This window comes from Drosophila rhopaloa, unplaced genomic scaffold (genome assembly GCF_018152115.1).
Source record: "Drosophila rhopaloa isolate 14029-0021.01 unplaced genomic scaffold, ASM1815211v1 contig_203, whole genome shotgun sequence".
Lineage (NCBI taxonomy): Eukaryota > Metazoa > Arthropoda > Insecta > Diptera > Drosophilidae > Drosophila > Drosophila rhopaloa.
Window position 1 is genome coordinate 1,531,361 of NW_025335088.1, and position 14,255 is coordinate 1,545,615.

Here is a 14,255-nt window from a genome sequence, read left to right on the forward strand (position 1 = left end):
CAGTGCTATAATAACGTTAATTTACTTCCTTTTATTTATACACAATTTACCTATAAACCATTAGGAGCAAAATGTTATTGGCCTTCTTTTTAAAACAATCGTAATAAACTTACGTGCTTCACCTGCAAAAATGCATGCATGTAAAGCATGGGCATTATAATATGAAAAATGAAGTTACTTAGTACAGGAATATATATTATAGATAATATATTAATACTGATTTTCTGTATCCTGCCTGTAGTTTTTTTTTGAAACCATTGTACATATGTACTCTTGATTCTTTTTTTTTCATCAAAAAATATTTTCTTTTGTTTATGACTGTTGATACCTTTCTTTTACATGAAATTTATTAACGTAAGCTTTTTTTAACAGGATACAAGGATATTTATTGAATTCTTAACCTAACCAATATTTTGACTTGACGGTCAAAAAATTAAATAACCTTTTTTTATACCCTTGCAGAGGGTATTATAATTTTGGTCAAAAGTGTGCAAAGCAGTGAAGGAGACATCTCCGACCCTATAAAGTATATATATATTCTTGATCAGGATCACCTCCTGAGTTGATATAGCCATGTCTGTCTGTCCGTCTGTCTGTTTCTACTCAAACTAGTCTCTCAGTTTAAAAGCTATCGAATTGAAACTTTGCACACACCCTTCTTTCCTTTGCACGCAGTATATATGTCGGAACGGCCGGGATCGGCCGACTATATCCTATAGCTGCCATATAACTAAACGATTGGAAATGCCATAACTTTGGTGTTTTTAAAGTTAGGAAGTTGGGATTTTTTATGAGTATTAAGAATGCATCATATGAATAATTTTGGAGAATATAATTTACAGAGTATTCTGCAAGGGTATATCAACTTCGGCTCCGCCCGAAGTTAGCTTTCCTTTCTTGTTTGAATCCAAATAATTTTTTCGTGTGAATTGGAATTGAATAATAAATATAATCTATCTGTAATATTATTTTATAATACAAATTTTATATTTAAACTATTAGTATTTAAAACGCATTACTTGATCAAGTTCTAATCCATCGGCTTAAAACATTAACAGTATATTCAAAGTACATTTATCTATCGACACACGTATATTACTTACTTATTTTATCTAGATAAAATAAATCTTTAAAAAAAGATAAAGGTATTTTAAACACACGAGTTTGAATGATTTTCTAAAAAATATATATAATTTGTTTCAAGTTTCAAACGATTTATAAAGATTTTGGTTTTTAAAGATTATTTTGTCAGCATTTTTCTTTCGGAAACTGATAACAACAAAATAGTTCGAAGTGATCAAGCTGCTTAGTTTTTAGGAAATCTAATTTAAAAACAGCTGACTGAGTGCGCCGGCCATTTCCATTTGCAAGAGTTTTATTCGCCAAGTTTGATGTCGACCTGATACTTTCGACACCTTTTTTGTAACCAAAACTAAGATACAATTTGATCAGCATCCGTCAAGTCAAATTAGCTATACTTTTAGGTTTAGATATTAGTTTTGGCCTCGTAACAATACCGAGCCTAACAAAAATATATGTGCCGCATCTCATAATTTTCTTTCATTTTTTTCCACATACCGATCGTCGTAAATATTGATTTACGTAAAATCTGAAGAGTACTCTTACTATATCATACAAAACAAACAAAAACTGCACATCACTCCGAAAGTGGCGTCAAGAGGAGTACTCATTAACATAAATGGCGAGGATCAACAAATTGAGCATTGGCTATCCCGTAGACCGACCGCACAGTAAGATGAAAAGTAAGACCCTCTTATGGTCTCAGTCAAAAGCCATATCAAACTGTGGTAAATGATCATATGTATGTCGGATGTGGTATTACTTCCTCATATAAAAACAATGTGGAATAAGAGGCTTGGTCGGTGGTTTCTAGTACTTAGATCGAAAAGTGAGTTCGCCAGCGGTAAAACTTTAATCTTTACCGTGTGAGGTCATCAGAACTACGTTCGTACTATTAATTAGATGGGTTGGTTGACAAACAGCTAATATTCAAGAAACTAATCTGCAAGATAGGGCTTTAAAGAGATTTCTCAAGTACTTTGGCAAGACAAGTCTGCCGGTGTACACGAAATTAAAAACAACACAATTTAAATTTAAAGGGGTTTATTTAATGATAATTATTTAATGGTTTGAAGTTCATAGCTTCAAAAAATTAATGAATCAATTTTTTGAGTTTCTTAGGTTTGATCTAAGAAACACTCTGCTCTGACAACTGACACTTCAAAAGATTACACTTTTTAAGCCTAGTACTCAGATCGACGGAAACTGTTCGTAAGTCATGAGAGAGATTAAAATGTTCAGTGGGAACAAAAACTAATTTTAATTAAATTAAATTATTTTATTTTAATTAAACAAAAAAATTATTTTAATTGTGATATTTTTGAAATGTTGTGAAATGTTTGAGTGTTGTTCTTGAAAACGATGTATATTTTCATTTGAAGTATCTTCAAAAACTATATTACAAAACTATATTAAATAATCGCGGAACCGGTTTTTTAGCTTTGGCGCTTTTCTCCGATTGGAAAGTTGGCATTCGCGTAAATGTCAATTAAAATTGTTTTTTTATACCCTTGCAGAGGGTATTATAATTTTGGTCAGAAGTTTGTAACGCAGTGAAGGAGACGTTTCCGACCCCATAAAGTATATATATTCTTGATCAGGATCAATAGGGGAGTCGATATAGCCATGTCCGTCTGTCCGTCTGTTTCAATACCGTTTGCGAGCTCAGTTTAAAAGCTAGCGATCTGAAACTTTCACAATCGTCCTAAAACATGTGTACGCAGATCAAGTTTGAAAATCGCCCCGATCGGACGTCTATATCCTATAGCTCCCATAGGAACAATTGGATATATCTTGCAAGAATTTATGATATTTCGCGCAGTGTAAAAGCTATTGACATTAATCTTTACAAATCGTATTTTTTTATGCATACCTTGATCAGGGTAAAAGCGCGTGGCGATCGGACGTCTATATCCTATAGCTCCCATAGGAACAATAGGGTAAAATCGGTTAAAATTTAATGATTTTTAGGATATTTCGCGCAGTGTAAAAGCTATTGACATAAATCTTTCCAAATCTTATTTTTTTATGCGTACCTTGATCAGGGTAAAAGCGCGTGACGATCGGACGTCTATATCCTATAGCCCTCATAGGAACAATAGGGTAAAATCGGTCCAAATTTGATGTTTTTCAGAATATTTCGCGATGTGTAAAAGCTATTGCTGTACATTTTTTCAAATCGTATTTTTTTATGCATTCCTTCATCAAGGTAAAAGCTCGTGCTGATCGGACGTCTATATCCTATAGCTCCCATAGGAACAATACGGTGAAATCGGTCAAAATTTCATGTTTTTTAGAATATTTCGCGCAGTGTATAAGCTATTGACATACATTTTTCCAAGTCTTATTTATTTACGCATACCTTGATCAGGGTAAAAGCGCTTGCCGATTGGACGTCTATATCGTATAGCTTCCGTAGGAAAAATTGTTAAAGGCTGCGAAAATATCCCTTTTTTCCCTATTTGTATATGACAATTTTGCAGTATAAAAGCTATTGGCATGAAACTATGCAATTTATCTAATTTATTTATGTACACCTTGCTCAGGGTAAAAGTTGCTGCCAATCAGACAAGTACATACTACATCCGCTATTTAAAAATTAAATTAATTACGTATAGCTAATCTTTTTATACCCTTGCAGAGGGTATTATAATTTTGGTCAGAAGTTTGTAACGCAGTGAAGGAGACGTTTCCGACCCTATAAAGTATATATATTCTTGATCAGGATCAATAGGGGAGTCGATATAGCCATGTCCGTCTGTCCGTCCGTCCGTCTGTCCGTCTGTCCGTCTGTTTCAATACCGTTTGCGAGCTCAGTTTAAAAGCTAGCGATCTGAAACTTTCACAGTCGTCCTAAAACAAGTGTACGCAGATCAAGTTTGAAAACCGCCCCGATCGGATGTCTATATCCTATAGCTCCCATAGGAACAATCGGATATAACTTGCAAGAATGGAAGATATTTCGCGCAGTGTAAAAGCTATTGACATAAATCTTTCCAAATCTTATTTTTTTATGCGTACCTTGATCAGAGTAAAAGCGCGTGACGATCGGACGTCTATATCCTATAGCTCCCATAGGAACAATAGGGTAAAATCGGTTAAAATTTAATGATTTTTAGGATATTTCACGCAGTATACAAGCTATTGACATGAATCTTTCCAAATCCTATTTTTTTATGCATACATTGATCAAGGTGAAAGCGCGTGCCGATCGGACGTCTATATCCTATAGCTCCCATAGGAACAATAGGGTGAAATCGGTCCTAATTTGATGATTATCAGAATATTTCGCGCAGTGTGTAAGCTACTAACATAAAATTTTCCAATTCTTATTTATTTACGCATATCTTGATTAGGGTAAAAGCGCTTGCCGCTCGGAAGTCTATATCTTAAAGGAGATAGGAAAAATTGTTAAAGGCTGCGAAAGTATCCCTTTTGTATATGACATTTTTGCAGTATAAAAGCAATTGACTTGAAACGATGCAAATCTAGTTTACTTATGTATACCTTATTCCTTTCGCTACTTTTTCACTTTTAGCAATTTCGTCAAAGTCTGCAAAGGTATTAAAACTTCGGCTTGCCGAAGTTAGCTTCCGTCCTCGTTTTAATCTAAAACAAGAGAGAACGCTATAGTCGGGTGCCCCGACTATCAGATACCCGTTACTCAGGTAAAGGGAGTGCGAGGGAGATGGAGATAGAAACTTTGATCACGCATAACTTTTTAACGAATGGTTCGATTTGAAAAATTTCTTCTACATTTCGATAGGTATTGATAAACACAATAAAACTGCATTTTTACTTTTCCGAAATATTTAAATTTTTAAAATCGTCTATAAGCGATTGTGGGCGTTTAAGGGGGCGTGGCACCTTTTTGAAACAAACTTGCGCTGCGTAGGAACTCCTAGAATCTGCATGCAAAATGCCAATCTTCTAGCCTTTATAGTTTCCGAGATCTCAGCGTTCATACGGACGGACAGACGGACAGACGGACAGACAGACAGACGGACAGACGGACAGACGGACATGGCTATATCGACTCGGCTAGTGACCCTGATGAAGAATATATATACTTTATAGGGTCGGAAACGCTTCCTTCTAGCTGTTACATTTTTTTGCACGAATACAATATACCCTTTTACTCTACGAGTAACGGGTATAATTAAAACGCGCTGTTCAATCGTTTTAACCGCTGCACTTCTTCAGATTTACTCCGATGTACATGAAATTTTGACACAAGAATCTCAAAATAATGTAGATTAACTCTAGCCCCCCCCTTTATTTATAGTATGCTTTTTAAAGTTTTGTTGTTTTCGAAGAATTATTCGATAATCTCGATGATTTTACCTAATAAGATCAATTGAGGTAACTATGCGATTGGTAAAAATATTATATATAAATCAAAATTAAAAAAAACAAGAACGGAAGCAAACTGCGGCAAGAAGTTTATATACCTTTTCAGTTATTACAAAACGAATACATTTTGATTTCAATGCCATATTACTAAAAACAATGAAGCTTCGTCCATTTTGCTGCATTTTGCCATCGTTTTTAAGGCAGCTTTATGATATTGTTGTCCGATTTTGACAAAACTTAACCCTTTCGGGACTATTAAGACAATACGTCACAGCAATTTTCAAGCTTCCATATTTTCATCAATTTTAAAGCGATCGCTTATGTGAATATCTCAAACGCAGCTTTTAGTGCAATATGCAAAATGGACGATGAATTTTACAACTTAGGTAAAATTTCGTCAGTTCGTTTGCCAAATTTGACAAAAACGCATGTGTAAGCTTCAAAGTGCACAATTTTTGCGGTTTCTCTGTGAGAAAAAATATGAAATATATTTTGGAAGCGTTAATAATTGTTGGAAGCGTTGGAAGCACTAATAAATTGTAAGTTATACATGATTTTATAAAAATGGGACTTATAATCCCAATACGTTTCTTAAGTGGGATATATAATCCCAATCAACAGATGTCGAAAAGAAAACTAGATCTTGAGGACGTGGGCCGCATTGTGCTCGAAGAATTGGACTCAGGTGACGATTTTGAAAATTCTGGAAGTGAATTTGTTTGTGAAAGCTCTGAGGAAACAGAATCCGCTTCAGACACTGAGGTTGGTGACAAAATTACCCCTCACGATAATAAAGAAAGCCACGACGAATCGCAAGGAGTAATAGTCCACTGGGTAAACGTCACTTCTGAAAGCCATCCAGACTTCAAGCCAAAGTTTCAATTTCCATCTGAACGTGAAACAAAAGTTCCGTTGAACATTACTGATGACTGCACTGAGTTTTAAGTGTTTAGCTAGCTCTTTCCATATAGTTTGCGTGTACAAATTGCGGTTTTACGAATCAGAGATTAACTGCTATGAATCGTCGATTGGATTCAAAGCGAGGGCTCACGGATGCTAATGAAATTTAAAGTTTTTCTTGGAGTTACATTAAATATGCATTACAATAAGGTGCCATAACTAAAGGACTATTGGAACAAGAATAAGTCGATTGGAAATTCTGTTCTATCGCTATTCTATTACTAGCATCAAAAATATAATTCAACGACTGCAAAAAGAGCGAGAATGAGACTAAAGACTATTATATTGCTGATACTGTACTTTGTTTCAAATACACAGCTCGTAGCGGTAGTCCTTTTCAGTCTGTTGATGAATGTATGGTTAAATTCAAAGGTAGATCAAGCATGAAACAATATTTGCCATAGGCTTCATTGCACTATGGGGTTTTTGACCACTTTATGTGGCATTTACGCATTTTTTAAAAGTGCTCTAATTTAAAAAAAAAAACGAGGACGGAAGCTAACTTCGGCAAGCCGAAGTTTTAATACCCTTGCAGACTTTGACGAAATTGCTAAAAGTGAAAAAGTAGCGAAAGGAATAAGGTATACATAAGTAAACTAGATTAGCATCGTTTCAAGTCAATTGCTTTTATACTGCAAAAATGTCATATACAAATAGAAAAAAAGGGATACTTTCGCAGCCTTTAACAATTTTTCCTATCTCCTTTAAGATGTAGACTTCCGAGCGGCAAGCGCTTTTACCCTAATCAAGATATGCGTAAATAAATAAGAATTGGAAAATTTTATGTTAGTAGCTTACACACTGCGCGAAATATTCTGATAATCATCAAATTTGGGCCGATTTCACCCTATTGTTCCTATGGGAGCTATAGGATATAGACGTCCGATCGGCACGCGCTTTCACCTTGATCAAGGTATGCGTAAATAAATAAGACTTGGAAAAATGTATGTCAATAGCTTATACACTGCGCGAAATATTCTAAAAAACATGAAATTTTGACCGATTTCACCGTATTGTTCCTATGGGAGCTATAGGATATAGACGTCCGATCAGCACGCGCTTTTACCTTGATGAAGGAATGCATAAAAAAATACGATTTGAAAAAATGTACAGCAATAGCTTTTACACATCGCGAAATATTCTGAAAAACATCAAATTTGGACCGATTTTACCCTATTGTTCCTATGGGAGCTATAGGATATAGACGTCCGATCGTAACGCGCTTTTACCCTGATCAAGGTACGCATAAAAAAATAAGATTTGGAAAGATTTATGTCAATAGCTTTTACACTGCGCGAAATATCCTAAAAATCATTAAATTTTAACCGATTTTACCCTATTGTTCCTATGGGAGCTATAGGATATAGACGTCCGATCGCCACGCGCTTTTACCCTGATCAAGGTATGCATAAAATAATACGATTTGTAAAGATTAATGTCAATAGCTTTTACACTGCGCGAAATATCATAAAGTCTTGCAAGATATATCCAATTGTTCCTATGGGAGCTATAGGATATAGACGTCCGATCGGGGCGATTTTCAAACTTGATCTGCGTACACATGTTTTAGGACGATTGTGAAAGTTTCAGATCGCTAGCTTTTAAACTGAGCTCGCAAACGGTATTGAAACAGACGGACAGACGGACAGACGGACATGGCTATATCGACTCCCCTATTGATCCTGATCAAGAATATATATACTTTATGGGGTCGGAAACGTCTCCTTCACTGCGTTACAAACTTCTGACCAAAATTATAATACCCTCTGCAAGGGTATAATAGTGGGAATGTATTAACAGAACATCAAACTGTCAAAATGTTAATATTTAACAGCATATGTTAGCAGAACAGCGGTAATGTCAGCTGTTGCATCCGAAAGCACCTGCGCTAAGTTTGCAATTTTTTAGAAGCGTTCTGTGACATTAACTTAATCGTGTAAAACACCATTTGAAAAGACAAAAACAAATGGAAACTGATCTCACAGGTTTGTACTTTATGTTAAATGTATTAATTGTTTAAATTGTGCGTGCTTATACTAACATTTTGTCATTTTTTAAATGCACCTTAAGCTGAATTTTGAGGAACAAATTTCAACTTTGGGAAGAGTTTTGAAATAGAAGTTTGTATTAGTTTTCAGCGCGTCCATGTGTATGTTGTAGCGTTCTCAACTCTGAGCAAAAAGCTGTTAGTCTTATTGTGCACCTTTCCGCACTATTGGTGCAATTTGAATTTTTCTAAGATAATCACTTTCTCCAACGCCGACTTGGTTGCTGTTTGGAATAGCGAGAAGGGCCGGCTGGAGCAAGAAAGGCAATACAATGTTTGATGAACAAATTATTTGTAATATGAGGATCATTTTGATATGTTTGTCCTGTCAGTTGCCCGTCAATTTGGACAAATTCGAATCATTTTGCCTACAAACTGCCGAACTGATATTCGAAATGTATCCGTGGGTGCCGATAAGTTTTGAGTTTGATGGAATTTTCTTTTTGCTTTTGTTGCACTTATTATCATCCACTTTTATAGGCATTGAGCAATAAGTTTCATCTCCTTAAATTTCATTAATTTATTTTTAGTTTTAACCGATCGTTCCTATGGGAGCTATAGGATATTGTTTCCTGATCCATTTTCACACTATATTTGCCTAGGGACAAATAATTACATCGCTTGGGCAGGAAAAACACACGAAGATGGAATTCTCGGGCTGCAATACACCTTTGTGTTTTGAATACTTTGCTCCGTTTCACAAATTAAATGAATAAATATTATTGGGATAATATGTCCCACCAAAAATACGTATTGGGATTATATGTCCCAGGATAAAAGGACGACTTAAGAATTTTTAAGTATGCAGTAGATCAAAATAATTTTTTTTACTTTTATATATTTTAATTTTTTGATTTTTTTTTGGGATCTATTTGATATAGATGTCCGATTTTAATTAAATTAAATTTTTTATTTTAATAAACACCGTAATACCATAGTGTTAAAATATTACCAAATCCCAAAGAATAAAAAAAAATTAAAAACTTTAAATTTTTAAATAAATTAGATTTGCATAGTTTCATGTCAATAGCTTTTATACTGCAAAAATGCCATATAAAAATAGAAAAAAAAGGGATATTTTCATAGCAATAATATATAGACGTCCGATCGGCAAGCGCTTTTACCCTGATCAAGATATGCGTAAATAAATAAGACGTAAAAAAATTGATGTCAATTATAATCTATTGCGCGAAATATCCTGAAAAACATCAAATTTGGACCGATTTCACCCTACTGTATCTATGGGACGTCCGATCGGCACGTGCCTTTACCCTGATCAAGGTATACATAAAATCATAAGTTTTGGAAAGATGTATGTCACTACTGCGCGAAATATCCTGAAAAGTATAACATTTTAAGTGATTTCACCCTATTGTTTCTATCGGAGCTATATGATATAGATGTCCGATCGGCGCTTTTACCCTGATTAAGGTATGCATAAAAAAATACGACTTGGAAAGATTCGTGTCAATAGCTTAAATACTGCGCGAAATATCCTGAAAAGCACAAAATTTTAACCGATTTCACTTTATTGTTCCTATGGGAGCTATAGGATATAAAGGTCCAATCGACTATAATTTCAGACCCTATAAAGTATATATATTCATGATCAGCATCACCAGGAGAGTCGATCTAGCCATGTCCGTCTGTCCGTTTCTGCGGAAACCTGTCCCTCAGTTTTAAGGCTTGACACTTTCCCAAAAGTTGTCTCTCTATTGCAGGTAGTCTATAAGTCGGAACGAGCCGGAGATTCTATAGCAACAATCGGAAAAAAAATTTTAAAAAGAATAACTAACAAAGTTTTTAATTTATTTAATTTATTTTAATATTTAAATACTACGGTTTAAATTAAATTTAAATCGAACATCTATATCTTATAGCTTAAATAAGAAAATCGAAAAATTAAAAAAAAAATAAAAATTTAATAAAATGTTCATTTTGCTGCTTTTCTGTTTATCAAAATATTTGTTTGAGATATAGTAATTATTTACTATATCAGAATGACGCTTTAAGTTTTGTCAAAATCGGACAACAATATCATATAGCTGTTTTAAAAACAATGTAAGATGCAGCGCAAAATCGTCATATGTGGCTTCATGGTTTTTAGTATCGAGTTCGCTTGCGGAAAAACTTTAATCTTTCCAGTGTGACTGCATTTTCGAGAGTTCATCAGAATTAAACGTGCTACGGTCGTACTGTCAATCATGTGGGTTTGTTGACAGAGCCTTTGAAAAAATATTCTCGGCAAGACAAGTCTGCCTCAGAACAAAGAAATTAAAAAACAATACAATTTAAATTTAATAGTTGATTTTTAATTTAATTGATTATTCGCTAATTTAAAGTTCATAGCTGCACCTAGTTCTAGTAGGCGATTTGTCTAAGTTTTTATACCCTTGCATAGGATATTATAATTTTGGTCAAAAGTGTGCAACGCAGTGAAGGAGACATCTCCGAAAGTGTATATGTTCTTGATCAGGATCATCTCCTGAGTTGATATAAGCATGTCCGTCTGTCCGCCTGTCTGTCCGTCTGTCTGTTTCTACGAAAACTAGTCTCTCAGTTTTAAAGATGTCGAATGGAAACTTTGAACACACCCTTCTTTCTTTTGCACGCAGTATATAAGTCAGAACGGCCGGGATCGGCCGACTATATCCTATAGCTGCCAAACAACTGATTGATCGGAAATGCCAGAACTTTGGTGTTTGTAAAGTTAGGAAGTTGGGATTTTTTATGAGTATTATGAATGCATGATATGAATAATTTTGGAGAATATCAACTTCGGCTCCGCCCGCAGTTAGCTTTCCTTTCTTGTTTATTGTGTTTTTTGTACATTTTTGATCTAAGAAACACTTTGCTTTGACACAGACCCTCAAAAAAACGTTTACCCAAAGTTCATATCAGCAGACTGGCAACGCTAAGCAATTTTCTGGTATTTTTTCGTCGATCTGAGTACCGGGGTGAAAAAAGAGCCTAACACGAAAAGCGTTCGCCAGCTTTTTGCCTCTCGCTCTCCCTCATAGCTAGGCTTAAGTAAAACAGAAGGCTTATTTACTGAATAGCAGCTTTAAAATAAGGTATTCAAAGTGTGACTTAAAACGAAAAATTAAAAATTTAGCTAAAGTATTTATTAGTAATATATTCTTATATTTATATTATATATTTTCACTTAGGCATCGTTGTTTTCCTTGTTGGCCCATTATAATTTCAAATAATATATATTTATATATATAATATATATCTATATATATAATCGTAATAGTAATGGGCCAACAATGAAAGCAACGCTGCCTAAGTGAACTCATAACAACTTAAAAATTGTTTCCGAAAGAGGCATACAAGCAAAAAAGTAAATTTCAGGTTTTAATGGATAGTCGTACAAGTTTCAAAAAAAGTTTAAATCCGAGACCTTAAACCATATATGAAGACGTAATTTTTTGGTTTTAGGTATAACTATTTTACACTTGCGTTGTAGCTTGACCTAGAATTGCCCAATGACTTTCACTACACAAGCTGTTTTAAAGGCTAAGAAAATAAAATGAAGATCAACAGAAGAGTTTAAACCTTTGGTGGTTTATTATACACGTTGAGTAACTTGAATAAATACCTATTTTATTTAATTAATTTAATAAAAACTTCTTTTTTTATTTTGAACAGGTTTAACTTAATGATCTTCAAGGACGGAATAAAGAAGGTTCTAGTGTGGATGTAAAAAACCAAATGGCTCACTCTGACTTGGCTGCTTCGCAGGCGACCACTGCCGAGCAGGATCATGGAACCACGTCCAGCAGCGGTCATGTTCCCAAGCAAACGTTGTCCAGCATATATCCACTTGGACCGCCAAGAAATTCACAAACTCAGGCCACGACGATGGCTCTGGAGCAATACCGCCTGCAGCTGTACAACTACGCCCTAAACATTGAACGCTTTCGATGCCCCCAATACGCCGCAGGAGGCGGTGGTGGCACAAGTACTCCGTGGCTGCACTTAAGCCCTTACGGACACCATGGCTCGGGCAACATTCCAGCTGTCAACCGAATGGCCGCACTGTCAACCATTTCCCTCTTCCCCCAAACGCAACGCATTTTTCAACCCGAGGAGCCCAAGCCGCAACACAGCTACATTGGGCTCATTGCCATGGCCATTTTGAGCTCAACTGAAATGAAGTTGGTCCTCTCAGACATTTACCAATACATTTTGGATAATTATCCGTATTTTAGAAGCCGAGGCCCGGGCTGGAGGAACTCCATCAGGCACAACCTCTCACTTAATGATTGTTTTATCAAATCTGGCCGCAGTGCAAATGGCAAGGGCCATTATTGGGCAATACATCCGGCAAACATGGATGATTTTCGCAAAGGAGACTTCAGACGTCGAAAGGCCCAGCGCAAAGTCCGAAAGCACATGGGTCTGTCAGTGGACGATGCCAGTACTGACTCGCCCAGTCCGCCCCCCTTGGATCTCACCACTCCACCTCCGCCCAGCTCTCAGTCAGCCATGCAACTTTCGGCGTTGGGATATCCGTATCACCAACAGTACATAGGCCAGTTCTTTAATCGGGGCTCAGCACACGGTATGCCACAGTACCCCTCCGCAGACCCAGTCACAGCAATGCAGCGACAACAGCCCAGCCAGCTGGACCAGGTAGTACAACCGGCTCAGGCCCAGCAGCCACATGCCCAGCATCAGCACATTGCCTACATCAACTCCACCACGACAACAACCATTGCGAACATGTTTTCGCAGACTCGGAAGCGTCAGTTTGACGTGGCTTCGCTCCTGGCACCCGATGTCCAGATTGTTGACATTGTCTCCGAAGATCAGGATTCCTTAGTTAGGCCAGCGACAACGGCACGGACGACGACACAAACCCACACGGTCATAACAAAGCAAACTATACATCGTGAGGTTGTTTTGGGATTGGAACAACCTGTGACCGATGCCGACATTGACACCGACATTGATGTCGAAGTTAACGTGGATGTGGTAGACGAAAGTATCAATCCTGATCCTGATCACTATCCGGATGCGAATGCAGATCCAGAAGCGGATGACCAGGAAAAGAGCAGAGGAACTATAAAGCAACTGTTTTCTGTTGAGGACAATAACTCGTACCTAAGCGATGGCAGGCTGTCTTCACTCGAAGCCGACCCCGATCATGATCCCGAAGATCTTGACCAGCACCACTACTCCATTTCCAGCTCGGCAGCCAGGTCCTTGGGCAGCAGCAGCAGCCAACACGAAGAGTCCAGCTCATTAGAGGAATGTCCCATGGCAGAGCCCACTGTTGCTCCCAGATCTGCACTCATCTCGCCCATTCCTTCTGCGATCCCATCCACTCTGTCAGTTGCCATTCCAAACGCATACATCGAGCTCAACCATGTTGATCCTCACATGCTCAGTAGATACTATGGGACGTACATGGCCGCAGCTGCGCGTCGGGCTAATATGGAGGCATCTAAGACTGCAAGATCGACTTCTATTACTCCACCTCCAAAAACCAAAATAGTCTCACAGAAGCATTAGATCCATTCTGATAAGCAACTAACATTGTTGGAATGTGCGAGACCAATGTCCGTATATATATTTCGAAAACTGATGTCCCACCCTGCAATACAAATACATACCTAAATCGATATTTATAAAATAGGGTTCATTCAATGCAGTTTTATATACTTTAACGAACGTAAATAAATGTTAAATTATTGTTAAACTTCGTAGGTCGCAAAATAAATTTAGTGACTTAATAAAATTTAGTACTGTAAATCTCACTCATCCCGATAATCAATCAATAAAGCCCAATTTTCAGAATGGTCAA

At 36.6% G+C, this 14,255-nt stretch overlaps 1 protein-coding gene across 3 annotated transcripts in view; it reads left to right on the top strand.

Moving 5' to 3' along the window:
* LOC108044937 overlaps window positions 1-14,255 on the top strand; it is a 41,952-nt gene extending 27,697 nt beyond the window's left edge. For 2 of the 3 annotated variants that reach the window (XM_044460546.1, XM_017124101.2), the window contains exon 2: window positions 12,095-14,254. In XM_044460546.1, coding sequence (XP_044316481.1) covers window positions 12,158-13,963 — 1,806 coding nt within the window. In that variant the 5' untranslated portion in view covers window positions 12,095-12,157 and the 3' untranslated portion in view covers window positions 13,964-14,254. Of the gene's footprint in view, window positions 1-12,094 lie in introns of all 3 variants that reach the window. The other variant, XM_017124102.2, reaches the window with a different exon arrangement.